This window comes from Arvicola amphibius, chromosome 7 (assembly GCF_903992535.2).
Source record: "Arvicola amphibius chromosome 7, mArvAmp1.2, whole genome shotgun sequence".
NCBI classification, from domain to species: Eukaryota; Metazoa; Chordata; class Mammalia; order Rodentia; family Cricetidae; genus Arvicola; species Arvicola amphibius.
In genome coordinates this window covers 8,196,883-8,221,639 of record NC_052053.1, presented here as the reverse complement: position 1 = coordinate 8,221,639, position 24,757 = coordinate 8,196,883, and the positions used below count along the sequence as shown (strand labels likewise).

General features: G+C 43.9%; 1 protein-coding gene across 1 annotated transcript in view; it reads right to left on the bottom strand.

Moving 5' to 3' along the window:
- Positions 1 to 24,757, bottom strand: part of Ttn (titin) — a 271,490-nt gene that overhangs the window by 49,445 nt on the left and 197,288 nt on the right. Inside the window, 37 exon segments of the mRNA XM_038336350.1 lie at positions 95 to 397; positions 495 to 1,082; positions 1,173 to 1,469; positions 1,560 to 1,757; positions 2,140 to 2,244; positions 2,334 to 2,921; positions 3,091 to 3,378; positions 3,465 to 3,755; positions 3,854 to 4,141; positions 5,128 to 5,433; positions 5,529 to 5,831; positions 5,919 to 6,215; positions 6,645 to 6,932; positions 7,812 to 8,111; positions 8,379 to 8,681; positions 8,764 to 9,063; positions 9,171 to 9,446; positions 10,086 to 10,388; positions 10,699 to 10,998; positions 11,091 to 11,375; positions 11,475 to 11,795; positions 12,473 to 15,439; positions 15,536 to 15,829; positions 15,911 to 16,210; positions 16,298 to 16,579; positions 16,691 to 16,999; positions 17,094 to 17,396; positions 17,488 to 17,787; positions 17,885 to 18,166; positions 18,264 to 18,566; positions 19,305 to 19,607; positions 21,307 to 21,588; positions 21,681 to 21,831; positions 22,536 to 22,684; positions 22,930 to 23,244; positions 23,341 to 23,640; positions 23,754 to 24,050. Of these exon segments, the coding sequence (XP_038192278.1) occupies positions 95 to 397; positions 495 to 1,082; positions 1,173 to 1,469; positions 1,560 to 1,757; positions 2,140 to 2,244; positions 2,334 to 2,921; positions 3,091 to 3,378; positions 3,465 to 3,755; positions 3,854 to 4,141; positions 5,128 to 5,433; positions 5,529 to 5,831; positions 5,919 to 6,215; positions 6,645 to 6,932; positions 7,812 to 8,111; positions 8,379 to 8,681; positions 8,764 to 9,063; positions 9,171 to 9,446; positions 10,086 to 10,388; positions 10,699 to 10,998; positions 11,091 to 11,375; positions 11,475 to 11,795; positions 12,473 to 15,439; positions 15,536 to 15,829; positions 15,911 to 16,210; positions 16,298 to 16,579; positions 16,691 to 16,999; positions 17,094 to 17,396; positions 17,488 to 17,787; positions 17,885 to 18,166; positions 18,264 to 18,566; positions 19,305 to 19,607; positions 21,307 to 21,588; positions 21,681 to 21,831; positions 22,536 to 22,684; positions 22,930 to 23,244; positions 23,341 to 23,640; positions 23,754 to 24,050 (13,665 nt within the window).

Sequence of the window (24,757 nt, the reverse complement as noted above, 5' to 3'; positions counted from 1 at the left end):
ACATTCAAATATTAAGAGTTTTGCTTCTGGGTACCTTATATAGAATATCAGAAGGTTCAAATGAATGGTGTTGGACAAGATGAGAAATACTCACATGCCACATCTTTCATCAGAACAGGATTTGAGGCATCGCTCGGTGGACCAATGCCTGCTCTGTTCTCCGCACTGACACGGAACTCGTAGGTGTTTCCTTCTTGGAGCCCGGTTACTTTGCACCTGAGGTCAGAAACTGGAGTCTTTGTGGCTCTCACCCATCTCAAGCCTTTCTTCTCCCTCCTTTCAACATGATATCCTGTGATCTCGCTGCCACCGTCATCAGTCGGTCTCTTCCAACTGACAGTGGCAGTGTTCTTAGTGACATTTGATATTTCTGGTTTTCCAGGAGGGCCCGGGGGACCTACAAAAAAGAGGCAGATTTGTGGTAAGTTCCTGATTTACTGAACTTGAATGTTTTCATGATGGTTACTACTGCAGCTACCACATGCACTACATACCAAATCTGTCTACCATCTTGACGGGTTCAGACTGAACAGGTTCTCCTTTGCCGTACTGGTTTACTGCCGACACACGGAAAAGATATTCGTTTCCTTGGATGAGTTTGGTTACCACATGCCTGCAGGCCTGAATATCTTCAGAAACCACTGTCCATAAAAGCCGGCTGGTTTCTCTCTTTTCAAGAACGTAAGCCTTAATTGGCGATCCACCATCTTCCAAGGGAGGTGTCCATGTAAGTGTTGCTTTCTCAGCAGAAACGTTACTGATTTCAATGGGACCTGGGGGACCAGGTACATCAAGGACCGAAACCTTCACGTGTTCCTCCTTTGTGCCAAAAGGATTAGTAGCAGTGATGGTGTATTCACCGGCATCCTTTCTTGTGGCGTACTTGACTGTCAGCATAGATGATGTTGGGGTTGAAGTTATTTGGGCAATATCTGATGGTCTGATATCTTTTCCGGCCTTGGACCAGCTTGACTTTGGAAGGGGTTTTCCAAGAATGCTAATGGCACTTAAAACAATGGTGTCCCCTGCTTTAACTGTCAGCCCATCTTTAATTGTGGGATCAAGGACAATGGTTGGTGCCTCTGCAGAGGGGAAAAAGAATAAATTCATCAGAAAATGGAGGAGGTTTCATGTTCTGCCTTTTAGCTGGGACAGATGCCAGTGTCACCTACCGTACTCGTCCTTGCAAATTATGGTTCCTGTGCTCTCTGACGGAGCGCTGATAGCACCTGCTGTGTTCTTTGCTCGGATTCTGAACTCGTATTTTCCACCTTCGACAAGGTCTGTTACAGTAAAGGCACAGTCTGGAACATTAATGTGGTTGGCCTTCATCCAAGACTTAGACGGCAGATCCCTCTTCTCGACTATGTACCCTGTTAATTTATGACCACCGTCATATTTGGGTTCTGTCCAGATGAGAGTCACTGAATTCCTTGTTACACTAATAACCTCAGGTTTTCCAGGCGGATCTAAAACAGAGAAGAAAACCCATCAAAGAAACCACCAACGCTTGCCTCCTGGAGCACAGCCCCCTAGGCTTCTTGTTCTTAATGGCTTACCAATTGGATCAAGGGCTACAACTGGCTCTGAAGGCAGGCTTGGCTTGCCCACTCCTGCTAGATTGATAGCCATAACTCGGAATTCATATTCAAGACCTTCAGTTAATCCGGTCACTTTGAAATCTTTCATCCTTATAGGAGTCTTGTTAGCTCTCTTCCATAGAAGGCTGTTTCTTTCCTTGAATTCAATATGATACCCTACAAATGATCATGAATATATCAATTCAGATAGATATTATACAGATTGTTTTAAAACACACACACACACACACACATACTGTACTCAAGTTATTCCTTTGCAGATAGATTGAAAAGATGACCTTTCTTTGTTATCTATACTTTTATCATCTAGGCCTGGTGCCAGTCTTTCTTCTTGAACTATACATAGTTATTACCTTTCTTGTGAAAAACAGTAGATAGTTACTTTGGTTATGAACTGTTGCATGAGGGGGGTTTCAATTAAATTAAATGTTAATTGTGTATATGGAAAATGCATTACTAGATATGAAGATAATTATATGAACAAGGTATTTCTGAAGAACACTCATAAAAAGCTAAAGGAAAATTGTAAATTAAATACCTGTAATTGGTGAACCACCAGTCTTTTTAGGATCAGTCCATGTTAGAGACACTGAATCGTGTCTGACATCCACAATATTGGGAGGTGGGGGAGCATCAGGCACATCTGTAGGGAAAGGTAGACAATGTCAGATTAATATAAAGGAACCTCCACAAAGCCATATTTCACTTTATTTTTTACTTTAACACACTTACCAAATGGGTGTTTGGCAACGATTGGCTCAGACTTCAGGCCTTCTCCCACACCATATTTATTTTCAGCACTGACCCTGAAGGTGTATTCCACGCCCTCATGCAGTCTAGTGACTCGGAAGGTGGTTTTTTGGACGGCGGAAGCACATGTTACCCACTTGTTATTCACAGAATCTCTCTTCTCTAGGACATAGTTGGTGATTTCAGAACCTCCATCGTCCTTTGGAGGACCCCACTTCAGGGTCATGGCTTCTGCTGTGACTTCATCAAATTTGATTGGTCCAGTGGGGATGCCAGGCTTGCCAACAACCTTTATGGAGAGAGTCCCTTCCTTGGTGCCAGCAGCGTTCTTCAGCGTGATTGTGTATTTCCCAGCATCGGACTTTTGGCAGTCATATACTACAAGAGTCGTATTGACCGCCGTGGACTCGACACTGACTCTGGTGTCAGTTGGTAGAGGATCCTCCCCCTTCTTCCAAGACACGGATGGTGCTGGCTTGCCCTTTATGGGGATCTTCAGGCGGAAGTTGCTGTTTTCTTTAGCCAAGTAGCACAAATCAGGTAGATCCTTTAAGTCAAGATCAGGAGCCACTGTTTTTTTTTTTTTTTTTTTTTTTTTTAAAAAAAAGGGTGGAGACGGATTATTTGTATTGGAATTATTAGGACTAGACAATCACATCAGATCAGTTTTAAAAGGTATGCATTTGGTAAGCCAGGCTGTTAGGAGAGAGGAAGCGAGGCTGCACGGGGAGATGCTTACCAACATCATCCTTTGCCACGACGACGATTTCGCTTGGGGTTCCTTCTCCGTTTTCATTCTCAGCGCTCACTCTGAAGGTGTATTCCTTCCCTTCCTTCAGATCTTTGGCGGAGTACTGTAGGCTCAACGACTTCATAACTCGTTGCCACTTATTTTCTTCTGTCAGGAAATCGACCACGTAGCCAGTAATTCTACTCCCACCATCACTGCGAGGCTTCTTCCAGCCAATGGTGCAGGATGACTTATTCACGGCCAGCACTTTGAGGTCAACAACAGGTCCCGGGGTTTCTAAAAGAGGAGAAACCATGAGTCTAAGGCCCAGATAACCAAGGTGGGCTGTAGTTCAACAGGGTGGGTCACAGTCCATTGCTCACCTGACGCTTTGACGGCGTCACGTGTTTCACCTGGATCCCCAATGCCGTACTCATTTTCAGCGAACACTCTGAAGTAGTAGGATTTCCCCTCCTCCAAGTTGGAGACTCTGAAGCTTGTCTTTGAGCACTCAGTGGTCACTGTCGACCAGGATTTCCTCTCTGCATCCCGTTTCTCAACCACGTAGTTGATGATGGGGCTCCCACCATCGATAATGGGGGGATCCCAGGTAATGTATGCAGAGTCCTTGGATATTTCCTTAACTGTCACATTGACAGGTGGCCCAGGAGTATCTGAACAGCAAGTAGAGGTTAAGCAAGAAATGAACACGTTAAGAAAGCACGCAAGCGCTGGTTTCAAACATACCTTGCTCTTTCCTTAGACAACTTACCGAGCACCTTGACTACAATCGTGTACTCCTTTTTCCCACAGCTGTTCTCCAAGGTCAAGATGTATTTCCCCGCGTCATACTTGTTCACGTTTTCGCAGCGCAAGAAAGTGTCAAAGTCAGTGGACTTTATGTCTAATCCAATCCGTTCTCTTAGATTGACGTTTGGTTTTGACCAAGTGATCTTTGGAGGTGGACGTCCTTTGACTGGCACATAGAGTCTCATGGTAACTCCAGCACGTAAAATGAGTGTTTTTCTTAACTCAGCATCGAGTTCTCCCTCGGGTGGAACTATTGAATGTGGGGGTGAAGAAAGTCAAAGCCTTAAGGTTTTAGCCTCATACGCATTTCTAAAGACTGTCCTATCATTCCTAAAATACATTTCCTTTGTAAAACCAACTTCTTGATTTTTTTTTTTAAAAAACATCCGGAACAATTGGATACTCTGTTGATGTTTTCATTTTTCTTGAAAGTATTTTATTTTTGAATACGTGTTTATGTTTACATCTGCATACGTGAGTGCAGAATCTATGGAAGCCGGAAATGGGCACTGGATCCCTGGGGGTGAAGTTACAGGCAGTTTTAAGTCACTTGATGTGGGTGCTAGGATCCAAACTCGGATCCTCTAGAAGAACAGTATGCCCTTGTGACCACTGACCTCTCTCTCTGGTCCCCATGGTCTTCCTACTTTTCCATGCACTTTTGACCCAACCAAGTATTCCTTGAAGGGCCTGTTTACCTCTTCACGTGTACCCTGTAGAGCTAAGCCTCTGTCTATGCTTGAGAGAATGCTTCCTCCCACCTGGAGTTTTCTGTCTTACATTCAGTGATGGCATCCTGCATATGCTCTGGCTCTATTTGCTATTTCATCATAGGAAGAAAAGTATCTAATAGATTAAATATGCTGCTAAGAAACCTTTGTAAGGTGGGAAGGAGTTTTGGAGATGAAACAAATAGAAGAAAGGAAGGGGACTTAGAGGAGCCTTCCAGGTACAGGCTTAGAGATGTGTGTGGAGGAGGGAGTAACAGGCAGGAGGATAATAGATGGGCCATGACTTAAAAAAGAAAAACAACAGAACCTCTTTATTCTTAGAATAAAATTTTTTCTTCTTTTCAAAGCCACCGATTCAGTTTGGCCTGTTAAGCACCACGAAGTGCCACCCACCCCTCCTGACCTGGGCTCCTGGAACTTGTAGCTGTGTCCGCACCAGAGCGGGTTCTGTCCCTTAGACTATGATGGGCAGAAAGTCTCACCTGTGTCTGCTGGCAGTACTTACTTAGGATGTCCTTGGGGCAGTGCTTGTCGGGCACGTCACTCGGGTCACTGTAGCCGATCTTATTCACAGCGTACACGCGGAACTGATACTCGGTGTTTTCCATCAGGCCGGTCACCTCGAAGCGGGTTTTCTGCAGCTTCTCTGGTAAATTGCACCTCACCCAGTGATCAGAATCGGCTCGCTTGGCTTCCACAAGGTAACCAATGATGGGACTACCTCCATCAAAGGCTGGCTTGCCCCATGACAGGCTCACAGAGCTACGGGTGGTATCGTATACTTTAGGGAAAGCTGGTGGGCCAGGAGGATCTGAGGACAAATGACAACAGAAAGGTTTAGTGACAACTTCCTTTCTGGCTGTTTAATGCTAATACAGAGCACAGGACTCTCTCAAGCACACTTACACAGTGGGTCCTGAGCATAGACGGCTTTGGATGCATCACTGGGTTTGCCAGGTCCAGCTTTATTTATAGCTGTGACTCGGAATTCATACTCAGTGCCTTCCTGGAGACCCGTTGCTTTTAATGTTCTTTCTATAACAGGTTTTCGGTTGACTTTAGTCCAGTTAACTGCCTGAGTTTCCCGCTTTTCAACCAAGTATCCAGTGATAGGTGAGCCACCATCATCGGCAGGGGCTTTCCAGCTGACTGTCATGTGATCCTTAGTGACATTGCTAATGACAGGAGGGTCGCAGCGTCCAGGTGGGTCTGTAAAGATGGAACGATAACGTTAGTCTCCCAAGCAAAAAGAGTATTTAAGAAAGTAAAGGGCAACCCGCTGCAGAGTGTTCCTACCGTATGGGTTTTTAGCAATTGCTGGCTCAGTGAGGATGGGGTCGCCTACTCCGTATTTGTTTTCAGCACAGATGCGGAACTGGTATTCATGGCCCTCTATAAGTTTCTCCACGGTGCAGCTGGTGATGGGCACAGTGGCAGAGACCTGAGCCCAGTTAGGCCTGCTCGTTTCCCGCTTGTCAATGATGTAGTTGGTGATTTCTGAGCCTCCGTCCTCGAGAGGAGGTTCCCAAGACAGCATGGCACGATCCGCATACATCTTGTTGATTTTGACAGATGCTGGAGGACCTGGTTTATCTGAAAGAACGGAGAAGAAAAATGAACTATTTTTCTAAAATGGGGAATGAATGTGGGGAAGAGATCTAGACGGTGGGCTACGCTCCTTATATTGTCAGCAACTTCCTATATGACATAGAAGTCCCCTCCTCCCAATCCTAGGTAGCTAGAATAGTGATCAACCACTCATCCTCTATTAAGACACTCTTCTTCAATGCTATTGATTTTTTTCTTAGGACATACTTTGCTTATTGTTGTGCTTGAGAAAGGGCATCTGTAGAATAGGCTAGTTTAGCACTCCCTGAGTAGAGGAGCACGACCTTGAACTCCTGATCCTCCCCCCCCTTCCTCCCAGGTGCCGAGATCAAAGGAGTTCATTAGCATATCCAGCTTGTAACCCTGTTTACAGGCCAAGTGAAGAGTGGGGTTGTAATCACATTCTTTAATTACCTAGTACTTTGAGCTTAATGGTGGCTGATTTGGAACCACTGGCATTTTCGGCTGTAATGGTGTAGTCTCCCGAGTCCTTCCGGTTCACGCTGAACAGCTCCAAGGTGCACAAGTTCCGCTTCATCGCCATCTTTATACCTTCCGCTGGTTTTATTGGAGTGCCATCTTTCTTCCAGGAAACTGTCGGCATTGGTTTACCAAACACAGTAGCGTCCAAGCAGACGTTAGTCCCAGCTTTCACAGTAAGCAGAGACTTCATTTCGACACTGAGTTCTATCCTGGGAGGAACTGGAAGGAAAGAAGATTGATGGTCTTCATTATGCAAAACCGCATTGTGTAATTATTACTGACAACAGCAATAAATCCATCATGAATGAGATTTTCATCTTATTATTAACTATTAACTTTTAATACTTGGGATTGAACCCACTGAGCTACAGCCCTAGTGCTACAACCATTTTTATTTAATAATTCTCTCTCTCTCTCTCTCTCTCTCTCTCTCTATATATATATATATATATATATATACACACACATATATACACACATACACACACACACACATATATATATATATATGAGTACAGTATTTTTGCAAAAGTCTGCATTGTGGAATGATTCAATCAAGTAAACTCACCTATTCAGTCAGCATTTTTATTGTCTACTCTTTTAGTAATCTTGAGATCTAGAACACGTTATTAACTCTGGCACCATGCAGTTACCAACACTGGTTCTTCCTGTCAGACTGAAACTTTTAACATTCTATCCCTCTCATCTCCCTTTCCTCAGCCCCCGGTTTTTAAGATCCATACTTACTACAAAAGTAAAATACGTTTAACAAAGAAGTTTGACAGTACTGCAAATAGAGAAAAGTGAATTCCCATAATTCCAACACCAGCTTCCCATTTAATATTCCTTTGTCACCATTCTGTGACTATGATTAAAATCACACACTCCTTAGTTTTGTAACCTTTTTTTTGTTTTGCTTTTTAAGATTCTTCATAAGCATAATTTTTAGTGCTGAATATAAAGTTAACTCCTTGTCATTTATTCTCCTCTTTTCCATAGTATCAATTCAGTATGTTTGTTTTTAAGTAATTATTATTTATTTCATAAGGAAACATTGCTATCATGGATACTGTGTTTTAATACGCAATACACTCTTACCATTTTCTGCAAGAATAGTCACTGGGTCGGAAGGCTCAGAAGGCTGGCTAATGTTCACAGCAGTCTTGGCAATCGCTCTAAATTGATACTGAGCATTCTCTTCTAACCCCGTAGCCGTGTACTCTTCCTGGGGAATCTGGTGAGGTGTGGTATTACACCGAACCCACTTATCACCAGGAAGCTTGCAAGCTTCTACAAAATAGCCAATAATTTTGCTGCCTCCGTCGTGCTTTGGACGGGCCCAGATAAGGGAGGCAGAGTTCTTGGTGACGTCAACAACTTCAGGTTTCCCTGGGGGATCTAAAGCAAAAAGAAATAGTCTCAACGTTGGTCTCACTAGCAGAAGTTTAAACCCTCACAGCGCCACTCCCGTGTTGTTTAACGGGATAACAATCATGTCAAGTCAGCCATCCACCTGGCATCTGCTCTTCAGGGCTTGCTATATATACATTTACATGGAGTGCATTTCATGTGAGAGGTAGAGCCTACTCCAGGATGGAAGTACTAACTTTTCTCAGAAGCAAAGATTTAAATGTGTCTCTACAATTCCAGACAGTGGTCACCTACCTACTGGCATCCTTGCGGTTACATATTCTGTTGGTTTGCTGGGTGGGCTGGATCCAGCTTTGTTCAGGGCATAAATTCTGAATGAATATTCTAGACCTTCTACGAGGCCAGCACAAGGATATTCAGTTGAGCGGACAACAGTGTCGTTAGCCTTCACCCAGAGTAAACTGTTTCTTTCTTTGCGTTCAATCAGGTAACCAGTGATAGGGCTTCCTCCATCACTGTCTGGTCTGTCCCATGCGACAAATATGCAGTCTTTGTTGACTTTAGTGACTCGTGCATTTTTTGGCTCACTAGGAACGTCTGGAGATGAAGACAGGGAAATGTCAGTTTCTGCTTTAAACCAACAGCCTACAAAGAACAACACACACACACCAGCACTCACCAAATGGGAATTTAGCGAGCATCTTTGGAGACGTGAGAGGCTCTGAAATGCCGAATCTGTTTTCAGCACGGACCCGGAAGATATACTCCTGCCCGGGGATCAGCTTGCCAACCCTGCAGGACGTCTTGGTGACGGAAGCCAGAGCTGTAACCCAATCCCCACGGCTTACATCACACTTCTCTACTATGTAATTGGTGATGCTACTGCCTCCATCCTCAAGAGGGATGTGCCAAGACAGGGAGCAAGCGTCAGCATCGATATCAGAAATGTCAAATGGAGGCTGGGGCGGGCCAGGAGCGTCTGCATAAACCGAGAGGAAAGAAACATAAGAACAGAGTGAGAAAAATAAAAAAAAAAGGAACCTCATCTCTATATTTTAATAGGCACTTGTCTCACGGGTAACCTACCCATGACTGTAACTTTGATTTTCTGAGTGTCTGTCCCCGAGCTATTTTCTGCTGTGAGGCTATAGTAACCACTGTCTTTCCTGGTGACATCCTTAATGATCAGGACTGAAGAATTGTCCGCTTTATGGATGGCCAGGTGGCTGGATGTGACAACTTCGTCCTCTCCTTTCTTCCATTTACAGATGGGGTGGGGCTTCCCATACACATGGGCTTCGACTCGGAGTTTCTTCCCAGCTTTGATGGTGATCTGCTCGGGCATGAGGATCTTTGGTGGCACTGAAAGCAAAGAGAAAACCCATTTCTTGGGGGGAGGAGTTTTTCTGGATTTCTCGAATTGTGGGTTGTAGGCCACTAGGTGTTTCAAATTAATGATTAGATTTATAACCAATTTTTTAGTAATTAATTTTTTTTAAATAAAATAATTTATGTCCCAGCTGCTATTTCCCCTCCTTCCTGTCCTCCCAATCCCTTATCAGTTCCCACCCCCCAATCCACTCCTCTGTTTCTGTTTAGGGAAGGGCAGGTCTCCTATGAGGATCAACAGAACATCATATCAAGTTTAGTAAGTCTAAGCACCTCCCCATATGTTAAAGTTGGGCAAGGTGATCAAGTATGAGGGGTAAGATCTCAACCACCTATAAAAGAGTAGGAGACAGCCCCTGTCCCCACTGTTAGGAGTCCCACAAGAGGGCCAAGCGACCAATATTTTCAAAACTTCTTAAACGCAATAGAAAATATCAGATATAGCACAAACTCAAGGAGAAATGTCTACAGAAGCCACTTTTTCTTATCACAGGGCATACAGGAAGCAGTGACTACTCACAAAGATAAATACAATTGCTTGGTTTAGGAATAACACAGAAAAGCCAGATAAGAGGAACAGCCATACACAGAACACGGAGGCAAACGACTCACATAGCTGCTCTTTGGCTTCGTAGACGCCCTCGGCTTCTCTTGGCAGGCTGACGCCCACAGCATTCCTCGCTGCAACTCGGAATTTGTATTTCTTTCCTTCCTTTAGGCCGGTGACAATGAGGCTGAGGTCTTTGACCACCGAGTACTCTGTCCAGCGATCTGCGGGCTGCTCTTCTTCTCTGTAACTAATGATATAGCCATCGATTTTGGCACCCCCATCACGCAGGGGAGGTAACCAGGCCAGCGTAGCACTGTTCTTTGTCATTTCTGTGACTTCAAGTTTTCTTGGAGGATCCGGCTCACCTAGAGAAAGAACATAATTTAGAAAATTAGATAACTTTATAAACCCCTTTGTTAATGTATGTTCCAAAGTATATGGGATACGTGGTTCAACATCTTGATAATAAAGTGTTATGCGAAGCAACTAATACACGTTTTATCCAAGAGAGATATTTACTGCACTACTAGGGTCTCACAAATCAAGTTCCTTCTGGAAGATTATAATCCTAATGATCTATTGACTGTGATTCAGTAGATTATAACCATATTGACCTCTTGGCCTTGATAAACTAGAGGGCTGGAGTCAAAAGGAGAAAGAAACGAGGTTGCTTACTGAGAGGATCTGATGCAAGCACAGGTTTGGGGACATCTGTTGGGACCCCGGGGCCGTATTCATTGACAGCAGTTACTCGGAAGTAATACTCATTCCCAGGGACAAGGTTGGTAACGTTGAAGCTTGTCTTCTTCACTTCGGGTGTAACTGTTGACCATGTTTTTCTTTCTGCCTCACGCTTCTCCACAATGTAATGTGTCACTTGGCTCCCGCCGTCATTTTCAGGAGGGCCCCAGGACACGTGGCATGATGTTTTCGTGACATCGGAAACTTTTAAATCAGACACAGGTCCAGGAGTATCTGCAAAGGAGCAGCCACATGTCTCATCAGCATTCCTATTAACGCATTTGTTTTTGGAGCAGGGGGGCGGAAAAAGCTTCCGGCTAACGCACCTAGTACTCTGACGTTCACAAAAACGGCTTTTTCTCCTGCTGGGTTCACCAGGGTCAAGGAGTATTTTCCCGAGTCATCACGGGTAGAGTTGGGGATGACAAGGAAGGCCATGGTGTCAACAAGATCGACTTGTCCTTTTCGGACCACATTATCAATACCCACTTTGCGCCATGTGACTTTGGGGGCGGGGCGTCCTCTCACTATTGCAAATAGCCGAATGGGGCAGCCCGCTCTCACGACGACCAGTTTTCTCATGCTGGCATCCAAGTCGATCTCTGGAGGCTCTGCAGGGGACATCAAAGACATTAGTGGGCTCGGCAGATATGAGGGAACCCCATGAGAATAAATGCAGATGGGTATCCACCACTGGAGAGAAGCCTCACCAAGGATTTCTTTAGGTTTGATGGCTTCCTTTAGCTCCGCAGGGCGCCCAATACCGACTTGATTTTGGGCGCACACCCTGAACTCGTACTCCTGGTTTTCATCCAAACTGGTGACTGTGAATTCCATGCGAACAAGTTGGGCGGCAGCGTTGCACCTTTTCCAGCCCTCATCGGGTGAGGCGTCTGCTATTTTGGGTCTCATCTCGACAACGTATCCAATTATGGGTGCACCTCCATCATAGACTGGTTTTCCCCATCCCAAAGTTATGGAATTTTTGGTTGTATCAACCACTTTGAAGTTGGTTGGTGGACCAGGTGGTTCTGGGAAAAAAATTATATAAAAAATGTACACATCATCAATTAACACTAGCGATTCTATTCTTTACTCTGTGTTTACTGTATATGTGTGCTCATGTTTTGAGAGTGTGTACACATGAGTTCATGCATGTTTAGGCCAGAGGTCAACCTTGGGTGTCCTTCTCTATTACATGTCACCTTATTGTTTGATGCAGGGCCTCTCACTGAAACTATCACCTACCAATTGGCTAGACCAGCTGGCCAGTGATCTCCAGGGATCTGCCCATCCATGCCCCCCCCCCAACTTAGCCCTGGGGTTGTAGCTATGTGCTGTCTTGCCTGGTTTTGTACATGAGGATTGGTGATCTGAACTCAGGCTTGCGTGGTGGATACTTCACCCACTAAGCCATCCCCCAGCCTAATGAAACTTTACCGTATAATTTTATAGTTAATTTTCATCCAAACAAGGTCATTTTAATTTCTTAATTCCCAAGACTTCTTTACATTCCTTTCTAAAAGTAAGAGTCTACCAATGCATATTTTTTGGTGATATGGTAAAAGGTCTATCTGGAAAAATATTAGCCAAAATGCTGTTTTTCAAAATATGAAGCAGCCTGTTTATCAGATAATTAATTTTTTTTTGTCAGATACATAATTTTAAGAATTGGCTTAATTGTTAGGAAAAAGGAAGCACATCTTACCTATGGGATCTTTTGCCACCACTGGTCTTGATGGTAAGCTTGGTTCTCCAATGCCAACCTCATTTTCTGCCTTGACACGGAACTGATATTCATGTCCTGGGAGGAGATTCTGCACTTTTAGTCGTCTCTCGGGGATGGCACTCTTGTTGACAGGGACCCAGCGGACGGCATGTTTTTCTTTTCTCTCCAAATAGTACCCTGTGATAGACTTCCCACCGTCATATTCGGGCGCATTCCAGACCACAGTCATCTCTTCTTTGCTCACTTTGGTGATTTCCGGAGGATCAGGGCGGCCGGGTCTGTCATACTTGGTTTTTGCTATGACAGGTTTACTTTCTGTTGGAGGCCCTGTGCCTATTTTGTTTTCTGCACGGACTCTGAAAATATATTCATTTCCTTCTATGAGACGGGTCACCGTAGCACCGGGTGTCAAGACATTAGCAGAATAGGTAGACCATACCATTCTCTTGCTCTCACACTTTTCTAGAATGTAATTTTGGATTTCACAGCCACCATCGTCTTCCGGTGGATCCCAGCGGATAGTACACCGATCGCTGGACACATCCGTGATCTTCAGGTTTCTTACAGGCCCAGGCTTATCTAAAACATTGACAGTAGCGTAGGCCACAAAACTGCCGGCTGGATTAGTTGCTGTGACTACATATTTACCACCGTCGCTTCGTTTGGCTTTGGTACAAGAGAATTTCGAGGACTCGGCACTGGTATCAATCTTGACCCTTGGTGATCTTGTAAGATCTGTAGCATCTTTGTCCTTGGTCCAGGTCACTTCTGGGAATGGTTTGCCTCTCACACCTGCCTCGAGTCTAATGGTATCCCCGGCTTTGACAGTTAGCACCCCGCTTAATTTCAGATCAAGGACTGGCTTCTGTAAGTCTTCCTTCACAACAACTTCCTCTGTCCTCACCCAGTCACTTTCTCCACCTTCATTCTTAGTTTGCACTCTGAACTCATAAATCTGGTTTTCAACGCACTTGTCCACCATGTAATGGGTTTCCTTAATACTTCCTTTGTGCACTCTTTCCCAGTCAGCAGAGCCCTTCAGCCTCCTCTCGACATGGTATGACAGATTTGGGCTGCCACCGTCGTAACTAGGCCGTCGCCACTTTAGATAGACAAATGTCTTTCCTTTATCTGCAATATGAAGGTTTTCTGGCTCGCCTGGCCTGTCAATAGGGTTGATGGCCAGAATTGGAGTTTTTGTTTCGATGGTTGGCCCAACACCTACTTTGTTCTCCGCACAAACACGGAAATAGTATTCGTTGTTGGCCAACAGGTTGGCCTTGATCAGTCTCTTGGTGACGTCTGAGGCAACGATTGACCAGCCTTTCTGATTTGGTTTACGGTATTCTACTATGAAATTTGTAATTTCTGAGCCACCGTTATCTAGTGGATTTTCCCACGAAATTGTGCAGTTTTCCTTGGTGACGTTGCTAACCTTCAGATTCTGGCAAGGCCCAGGTCTGTCAAGGACATTAACAATGGCCGACCCTTGGGCATGTCCACTGCTGTTCTTAGCAGAGATGATGTACTTGCCGTGGTCCGCTCTGACGGCTTCTTTAATTTGTAACTCCACACGGGGCAGATCGTGAATCAGGTCAACCCGCTTGTCCTTGACCAGGACTTTGCCCTCCTTAGACCAAGTTATGTCTGGCTCAGGTCTGCCTTTGACTCGAGCGAGAATGCGGATCGTCTGACCCACCCTAACGGTAATGACGTCACGGCATGTCACATCAAGCTCTACTTCTGGAGGATGAAGGATGTCTTTTGCAATCACAGACTCTGCCAGTTCTCTTGGCTCTCCCTCACCCACAATATTAGCTGCCCTGATGCGGAATCTGTACTCATTCCCTTCAATCAGTCCGGGTACCCTGAAGGCACACTGCCGGATGAGTTCGTCTTTATTGATCCTGTCCCACTGCGCGGTGCCGGGTTTCTGACACTCTACTACATATCCGAGGATGGGGCTGCCACCATCACTGAGGGGCTTTGTCCACACCAAGTCTGCAGATTCTTTGCTCTTGTCTTTCAGCTTAGGATTTATAGGTGGCCCCGGTGGTTTGATGGGCCGGCAAGCTTTTATTGGGTCAGAACTTGGGGATGGATTGCTTAGTCCAGCAAGATTTTCGGCAAAAACTCTAAACTCATATGTATTTCCCTCATAGAGTCCAGTCACCCTGAACTTCAGGTCAGCAATGGGTGTTTTGTTGACCCTTACCCATTTGCCAGTTATTTCTCGACGCTCTACGTAGTAGCCAGTTATCGGACTACCACCATCAGATTTTGGCAGAGTCCAAGACACCGTTGCCTCGTTCTCAGTAATGTCGGTTACTACTGGTTTGCCAGGAGGAGATGGGGGACTGAACTTGTGCTTAGCGACAGTAGGTGTGGAGTCAAGGGGAGGACCAACACCCATCTTGTTCTCTGCTTTGACTCTAAAAACATATTCACAGCCCTTTTGGAGATGGGGCACCTTCAGCTTCAGCTTACTGCTTCCTGCAGAGACAACGCCCCATGTACCTTTCCTAGTATCTTGTTTCTCAACAATGTAATTTATCACTGGGCTCCCCCCGTCATCCTTAGGTGGTTGCCATGAGATAGTCATGTATTCAGGGGTGACATCCAGAATGTTAATAGGACCTGTTGGGGGACCGGGGACATCCAGGACAGTAAGATGGACAGCTACTGTTTTGGTACCAGCTGCGTTGGAAACTGTGAGCTGATATTCCCCGGTATCCTTCCTCAAGCAGTTCTTAATGGTAAGCACTGAGGAGAAGCCATCAGTCTCAACTGTGTAGCGATCTTCCGTTTTAATTTCAATTCCATCTGATGTCCACTTTGCAGTAGGGACAGGTACACCTCTTATAATAGCAGGGAATCTCACTGTGGTACCAGCCTTTACAACGAGCCCTTCAATTAACTTCACATCTAATTCCACAGATGGAGCCACTAGAAAGAAATGAAGAGGTCATTAGATTTGAATTTTCACAGTATGAATAATTTAAAGAAGAAATAAAAAAATTATAATGCCAATCCAAAATTTACCTAGTTTCTCTTGACATTCTATTGGGATAGTTGTATCAGGGAGACCAAGACCAATGATATTTTCAGCTTTAACCCGGAATCTATAAGTCTTTCCTTGTTGTAAGCCCGTAACAACACACTCTAAGTTTTTCACAGTCTTGAACTTAATCCAATCCGTGGCACCTTCTTCTTGGTACTCTACCAGGTACCCCGTGATTGGAGAGCCACCATCGCGATCTGGTTTATTCCAAACGAGAGAGACCTCAGTCTTGTCGACATCGACGTGGTGTAAGTCCTTGGGTGGCCCTGGGGGATCTTTGAAAGAAAAGTTATGATGAATAAACAATTTTTCCAAATCTGATCAAACAAAACTCTATATTCAGAAAAGTAACTCACGGAGAGGATCCAGAGCCTTGATGGGCTTGGGTGTCTCCACAAAAGGACCACGTCCATATTGGTTCTCGGCAGCTACTCGGAAGAGGTACTGGTTGCCTTCGTTCAGATGTTTAGCCATGTGGCTCTTCTTCTTTGACGTGGTTGAAAGAGGGGACCACTGGGCAGTGGCAACATCTTTCCTCTCAACCACATAGTTGGTCACAACAGAACCACCATCATCCAGTGGCTCCTTCCAAGTAAGGTAACAAGAATCTTTCCTAATTTCACTGACTTCCAGATCTCTAGGTGGCCCAGGTTTATCTGAAATGTATTAAATAATAGTTAAGTGACAAGAAAAAGGTTATTTGAGGTTTTTATTTTTAATGGCATGAACAGTAAAATGCGCACCTAAGACCAGCACTTTCACTGAGACAGTTTTTGAACCAGCTGGGTTCTCCACAGTTAGAGAATAAATTCCCCCATCTTCGTGGGCAGCATTGCGAATTTCAAGCTTGCTTCCAACTGGAGTAACATCAATTTGTGCTTTTGTCGGAGCCTCTCTGTCTCCTTTTTTCCAGGTTACTTTCGGGAATGGCACACCTTTGATGATGGCACTAAGTCTTAGGGTGTCACCCACTTTAATGTGCTGTTCTCTTGCCATGTTGGCATCAAGGATCAGCTCAGGAGGTTCTAAAATAAAGAAAAACGCCTTCAATGTAGGATTCCTTAGTGCATGCTATCATAAAGCATATACAACAGGCACCTATTTCTCACAATTGCAGATCACAGCATCTCACTCACCAAGTCGGTCCTTTACTAGAACTGGTTCAGGAACGTGGGCCGGGTCTGATTCACCAGCCTCGTTGACTGCCAGTACTCGGAACTTATAGGTCTGACCATCCCTGAGACCACTGACTTTATATTTAGTTTCAGGGCATGACTCAGGAGTGTGATTGGCTCGTCTCCACTCTTCGTCTCCCACTTTCTGGTACTCCACAATGTATCCTAGGATCTTGCTCCCACCATCGTGACGTGGTGGCTGCCAAGTTAGATCAACTGAATTACATGTCGTGTCTACTGCTTCAGGATTAATAGGTGGGCTTGGTTTAGCTATATAATCAAAGACAAAAATTTAAAAGAAGTTAAAATATAGCTGAGAAAAGTCAAACTGTATGAAAACTGAATGAATGTTTTAATACTGTACCAATTGGATCTCTAGCAAAGACTGGTTTGGATGGTGGACTTGGGTCTCCAATACCAATTTCATTTTCTGCAGAAACACGGAACTCATACTGGCATCCTTCTAAAAGATCAGGAACTCTAAACTTAGTGTATGGATGGATAGGCTCTTTGGTAACTCTAACCCATCGTTTAGACATAGTTTCCCTCTTTTCCAGGATGTAGTTTGTGATGGGCTTTCCTCCATCGTTTGGCTTGTTCCAGGTTACTAATGCGGAGTCTTTGGTGACCTCTGTGACAATTGGCTGCTCAGGTGCATCAGGAACTCCTATAACAGACATTAGCAAAATGTGTTAAAAGTTTCAACTTCCCTATTAACTATGTCAAGCACTGGGTCATCCCCCAACCACACTACTTACTGAAACGATCTTTGGCTTTCATTGAATCAGACACCAGAGGGTCACTTATTCCATACAGATTTTCAGCATGAATCCGGAAGATGTAATCTTTTCCTTCAAGCAGTTTTGGGACTTTGCATGTTGTTTTAGCACTGGCAGAAGTCACAGGCATCCATATGTCTTTCCCCAGCTCCTTCTTCTCAATAATATAATTGGTGATCTCACTTCCTCCATCATCAAGAGGTGGTTTCCAAGAAATAACCATGTATTCCTTGGTGACTTCATCAAAAGTGACAGGTCCTACTGGTGGTCCCGGACGGTCTGCAGAAAAAAGAAAGAAAATCATAGCACAAAATATTATTATCACTTCTAGAAGGAAAAAGGCTCTATTATTCATGATAGGATAAATAAAACTTACCAACAACGTTGACTTGACAGAAACCTTTCCTAGAGCCTGTACTGTTCTCCACGACTACGCAGTATTTTCCAGAATCTGAGCGTTTGGATTTAGTCTTCTCGAGGGCAAGTGTTGTGGGCGTCGTCTTGATGTGGGTGCGGTCATCTTCCAGCACATCTGCCTCGTCTTTGAACCAATCAACCTTAGGCTTTGGTTTGCCTGAGTAACGGCCAGTGAGGGCGAAAGCTTCACCAACTCGGACGGTAAGTTTATCTCTGAAGTCCAGGTCAAGTGTTGGGGGAGCTAAAATGTAGAGTTACAGACAAGAGTCATTTCGTCATCCTAGGATAAGGCTACAGAGGTGGATGTTTTCAAAGCATAGAGTGTAGCGGACACATACCCAGCTCATCTTTGCATGTGATCGGCTTGGTGCAGAATGATGGCTTGCCTTGTCCAACAATGTTGACGGCACTGACACGGTACTCGTAGGTGTCACCTTCTTTTAAGCCTTTCACAGTGTATTTCCTGCTAAGCAGGTTGTCACTTGTAACTTTGTGGAACTTCTCAGTGCCAATGAGGCGACTTTCTAGGACATAGTTAATAATTTCTGATCCGCCATCGTACTTGGGAGGATTCCAGGTCAAAGACACAGTATTTTTAGTGACTTCTTTGACTTCTAGGTCTTCAGGTCTCTCTGGGACAGCTGTAAATGTTATGATAATGCCAAAAGTGTCACAGTGAGAATGTAGAAGAGTAGCATAAGTACCCTTTCCTGAGGGTTACTTTTAAAAACCAAACCAGACTTCAAAGAATCTCAAAACTGTTCTCACCATAGCACTATTAGAGTGAGAAAGGCTTCGAGGAATTCAATGTTCTCAACCAAGACATGAGAAAATAGAGCTTCATTTGGGTTAAATAACAAAAGATCTTAAGAGTAGGCATTTTGAGAACTAGGAAAATGATTCAGTTTTTACTTACATCATCGTATGAGAAACTTATTTTAAAAAACCAAACAATGGCCGGGCGGTGGTGGCGCACGCCTTTAATCCCAGCACTCGGGAGGCAGAGGCAGGCGGATCTCTGTGAGTTCGAGGCCAGCCTGGTCTACAAGAGCTAGTTCCAGGACAGGCTCTAAAAAAGCTGCAGAGAAACCCTGTCTCGAAAAACCAAAAAAAAAAAAAAAAACCAAACAATGGAATAAATAGAGGGAAGGAATTTGAGGTCCCCTACACATCCCTGCCATTTCTTTCTTTCACACTCACAGATACAATGACATCAGATGTTTAACAACTGTCTTAAAGCTTGACAAGTGGATAGCATGTAAGGCATACACACACATGGGCACACACACACTCAAGCACATACTCACATGCACACTCTAAGTTCAGTATTAAATGAAGAGCAGAGTGGTTGACCATAGCTTGTTTTCAACCGTACTTACTTATTGGATCTCTGATGACAAGCGCGTTTGGTGTCTCAACAAATGGCCCCATGCCAATACTGTTTTCAGCTGCAATCCGGAAAAAGTAGGCTTTTCCTTGAATAAGACCCTGAACAGTAGCGTTCTGTCGAGTGACTGTGTAGGTCACAGGGGTCCATGCTTTGCGGTCAGCTTCCCGCTTCTGAATGACATAGTTGGTGATGGGGGAGCCGCCGTCGTCTTCTGGAGAGAACCATGTGAGCTTGCAGGAGTCATTGGTTAGGTTGTCAGCGAGGAATGGTACCCCAACTGGTCCAGGGACATCTGGGGACAAGTGGAAAAGATTTTAACCCGTTTGTCTCCTGTGCTCAACTAACATGTTATCCTTCACTTCAAAGTGAAGACAAAAATACCAACAATATTTAATCACGTCTGTATGTCTATAATTTCTATTATCTATTTCTCTCTGTCTGCCTGTCTGCCTGTCTGCCTTTCTGCCTGCCTATCTATCTATCTATCTATCTATCTATCTATCTATCTATCTATCTATCTATCTATCTATCATCTATCTATCTATCCATCTTAGCTCATCCTCTCACTTTATTGCCTAGTCTGGCCTTGATCTCACAATTCTCTCTCCTCGGCCTCCCAAATAGTTGGGATTAGAGTTCAATCATATTCTAATATGAAGTAGCCTTGTGCTAATTATCGGCTACTATGTTTTAATACAAAGCAGAGAGAATAAGATTCCTTTTAGCGAACAAAATTTGTGAGACAGGAGGGAGGCGCTGCAAAGGTGGAATAGAGAATAGTTTGCTCTCTGTACCTTTTCTAATTGGGAAACGGGGAGAGATGTTTTCTGGGTCACCAGGTAGTTGATAGGTACAGAAGGCCCTGATTTTTAGCAGTTGAGATTTTAATATGGAAACACATCATCTATCCAATTAAAGTACTGTTTGTCAATGAGTAAAAGAGCTGAGAAACTTGAAACCTAAGAGCTTGTGGGGTATTGATGCATGAAATACTTCTGACCACCTTTTATTATTTATATTAATAGGGGACTGACCATTTTTATATTGAAATGATAGCTGTCTGGAGTGATTACAAGTACTAAATAGGACAGCATTACCTTCTGAGCAGATAAGGAGTTAAAGAAAGCACACAGAAGCAGCTGGCAGAGTTGAACTCTACTTTCACTGTCTAGCAATGCGACACTGAAGATCACATCACTCGTCGTCTGGGAATACAGAATCCCTGACTGAGGTTTCCTCATTGTTACAATAATTAGTAAAGAAGGATAGCGTTTCATGCTCGAGTGGTGAAACTGTAAACATTCACGAACATTCCCAGGAAAGGTGCTTTCGGAAAGACCGCATGACCACACAGCAGCTCCTTAAGGTGGCAGGTCTTGTCAAAAAAAATGTAACATACTAAACTTCACATAGGGGAGTGGAGATGTGACTAAGCGGTTAAGAGCACTTGAAGCCCTTACAGCGGACTTTGATTTGGTCCCCAGGAAATACATGGCGACCAACAAGCATCTGTAATTCTAGTTCCAGAGTATCTATGACTCTCTTCTGGCTTCCTCACAGGCTGCACATAAATGTCATGCATTACATATGTGCAGGCAAAACACCATACACACTAAAAAAATCAAAATGAAATCATCTTTCATGGGTAGCAGGAATACAACAATTGGAATACCTACGGGATAAAAATGAAGAGGAGCATTTAAAAAAATTCTAAAATGGACAGTCAGTTGTGAACTATTTTTCTAAATTTCCAGAGCATTTATAAAATAGGCTTATTAGTACATAGCATTGTAGATATAATTAAAATGATGAATTTTAAAAAGTTGCATTTATGTATATGGTGGCGCACGCCTTTAATCCGAGCACTCAACAGAGGCAGGCGAATCTCTGTGAGTTGGTGGTCAGCCAGGGCTACACAATATGAATCCTGTCTTGAAAAAAAAAAAAGTAAAATAAATGTTTTTTTTTTCAATAAAATTGAAATTATTTACCTAGCACATCAACAATAATTGTCTTCTTTCTTTCTCCGCCTTCGTTTTTGGCAAGAAGAGAGTAGACACCCTGATGGCTCCGCTGGCAGTTCTTGATGACCAGGGATGAGCTAATGGCTGTGGTCTCAATGGCGGCTTCCTGAGGTAAGGCCCGTTCATTCATGCTCCAGGTGACAGTTGGAGGTGGCTTTCCGGATACGTAGGCTATGATGCGGATCACCCCTCCAGCATGGACCACTATTCTGTCTCTGACGCTGGCGTCTAGCTGAAGGTCGGGCGACACTGGGAAACAATTGGCAAAGGTAAGTATGACTTTCACCTTTCAATACACCCTACGTAAACCTGGATAAACTAGCAGAAGCCGTGGTAATTACCAATTCTGTCCTTCATTTCAATAACATCTGTGACCTCTCCAGGTTCTCCAACCCCGGCAATGTTGACTGCTCGGACGCGGAATTTGTAGAACGCTCCTTCTTTTAACCCGGTCACCACAAGCTTTGTCCCTCTCACTTCCTTATCCTTCCCCTGGGGGAAAATAACAAGCATTTTACAATTAGAGTGTTCCTAATATAAATATGGACGCTACAACTAGTAGATACTATTGGTGCTTTAATAACTTTCTCAAGTATAGCTACTACCTACCTACCTACAATTGTCAGGAGGTTTCAGGGATCAAATAGTTATAGACAATGGGTGAACGACTTATCAAGATTATGTTTATAAATTACTGGTAAATGATAGAAAAAACTGTACTGTTCCATCTTTCTAGGATTCATAACCAAAAGATGAGTGAATAACATGACTTAACTTTTAAAAGCTCAATTTTTATTTTTAATTGATTCATCCTAACTGTATCTGCTCACAGCATAATAATTCATTAGATATAAACAGCTGGCAATAAACATTCCATCTCCTTAAGTATTTATTATTTATACCTGGTAGGTGATTCCTTTCAATTTTTTTTAAAAGGAAATAATGATAAATTATTGTAAAGTATAGCCATCATCCTGTGCTTCACACTGTGCTAGTGAATGCTAGAACTTACTTTTTTTTCACTGTTTTGGTACCCAACATAGGACCTTCTTCACACTTCCTACTCTTGACTTGATTAGTTGGACATAAACAATTATTTTTCTGATTTTTAATCTCAAACATAGAAACAAGTGGGCTTAAGAAAAACTATTTAAAACTTATTCATGAAACATCTCTTCAATGAACATTTTAACTACCTTTTCCCATTCTTCTTTGCCTTCTTCCTTAAATTCAACAATGTATCCAGTTACTTTGGATCCACCATCTTTTAGTGGAGGTGACCATTCCAAGTCCACAGATGATTTTGTCCAGTCTGTCACTTTGGGGAACGGAGGACCAGGGGGAGCTAGAAAGAACCAGTATATGTCAGCATTCCTGATTTTCATGGTACTTTTAGAAATCATTTTGTTTTCTTTTTGTTTTACTTTTTCTTTTTTTTATTTTTTGAACTAAGGGTTCTCTGTGTAGCCCAGGCTGGCCTCAAACTCACAGAAATCCCCCTTCTTCTTCCATCTAGTGCTGGGATTAGAGGTGTGTACCATCACCACCCAGCTAGACACCATTTTTTAAAAGGATGATTTAAAGGCTTACCCACTGGATCTCGAGCGGTCACTGGATCTGAGGGGAGACTTGCTGGACCCACACCCGCAGCATTGATTGCATACACCCGGAACTGATAGTCAGAACCTTCAATAAGGCCAGTCACTTTATAAGAGACGCCCAGAGTCATGGCCTTGATGGGATCTCGGTTAACTCTCTTCCATCTCTTTGAAGTGGTGTCCTTCATTTCCAACCAATACCCGGTCACGGGAGAGCCGCCGTCATACTCCGGCTCTTCCCAGTTGACCGTCATTGAGTTACGAGTGACACTGCTCACCGTCGGTTTATCTGGAGCTCCGGGGACAGCTGTGAGAAAGACAGTAGTTGACAAGAAGTCATCAAAAACTAAACAAAAAATCCAGAAAAGTTCGACCTCATGTGTGAAAATGTCATCCTACTCACAGAAGAGGTTTCGTGCTGTTTCAGGTTCACTGTCTAGTGGCTCTCCAATGCCGTACTTGTTCTGGGCCATGATTCGGAACACATATTCATGGCCTTCTAGCAACTTGGGAATTGTGTACATGCATTCCTTAGGTTCACTGGAGACACGCACCCATGTCTTCCTGTTAGCTTCTCTTTTCTCAATGACATAGTTTGTAATCTTGGACCCACCGTCATCTTTAGGTGGAAGCCAAGATAGTGTCATTTGATCGGCTGAGATAGATTCAAACTTTATGGGTCCCACAGGGGGGCCAGGACGACCTGAATGATTTTTTTAAAAAAGAACATTTTATTAGTTGAATTATTTAGAGCCAAATTTTGTTTATGAATCAAAATAAAACCATATAGTTTTAACCAAACAGTGCAATCATTACCAAGGACATTGAGTCTCATCTCCTTTGATGCTGTTCCCAGGTTGTTTACGGCAGTGATAGAATACAAGCCAGTGTCACTCCGGCGAGACTGAGGGATAACTAGCGTGCAGGTGTCATCCACCACCTGCTTGTTGACGTGGGTGTCATAGACCACAGGCTCTTTGCTGTCAGGCTTCTTCGGAGGCGCTTTAAACCAGGTGAGAGTTGGGAATGGCACACCTTTAATTTTGGCCACGATGTTAACATCAGTTCCTTCTTCCACTTCCATGAATTCTTTGAGCTCAATTGATGGTGGGCCTAGAAAATTTATAAGAACAAAACGTCATCACAGGTAGCCAAATGCACTAAAGACTAGAATGTGAATTTTAATGCAGCTATAAAGCCTATTTGGGTTGACTGCATTCAGACTTTATTGTCCACACTGACATAAATAATGGGTCTCTCTTTAACACTGTCATACTAGTGCGGGGCAGTTACATGTGGCTGTCATACTAGTGCGGGGCAGTTACATGTGGCTGTCATACTAGTGCGGGGCAGTTACATGTGGCTGTCATACTAGTGCGGGGCAGTTACGTGTGGCTGTCATACTAGTGCGGGACAGTTACGTGTGGCTGTCATACTAGTGCGGGACAGTTACGTGTGGCTGTCATACTAGTGCGGGACAGTTACGTGTGGCTGTCATACTAGTGCGGGACAGTTACGTGTGGCTGTCATACTAGTGCGGGACAGTTACGTGTGGCTGTCATACTAGTGCGGGACAGTTACGTGTGGCTATCTACTGGATCTACACGCCGCCGTCTATCTGCTATAGCCTCTCCCTCATCATTCTTCATCATACAAATGAAAATTCTGACCAAGGGTGCGGGTAGAGACTGCTCTTTCATTTCCTGACTGCTCAGACCCAAATAATCACCCAGAAACCATATTAATTACAACACTGCTTGGCCAATGACTCTAGCATATTTCTAGCTAGCTCTTACTCTTGAATTAACCCATTTCTGTTC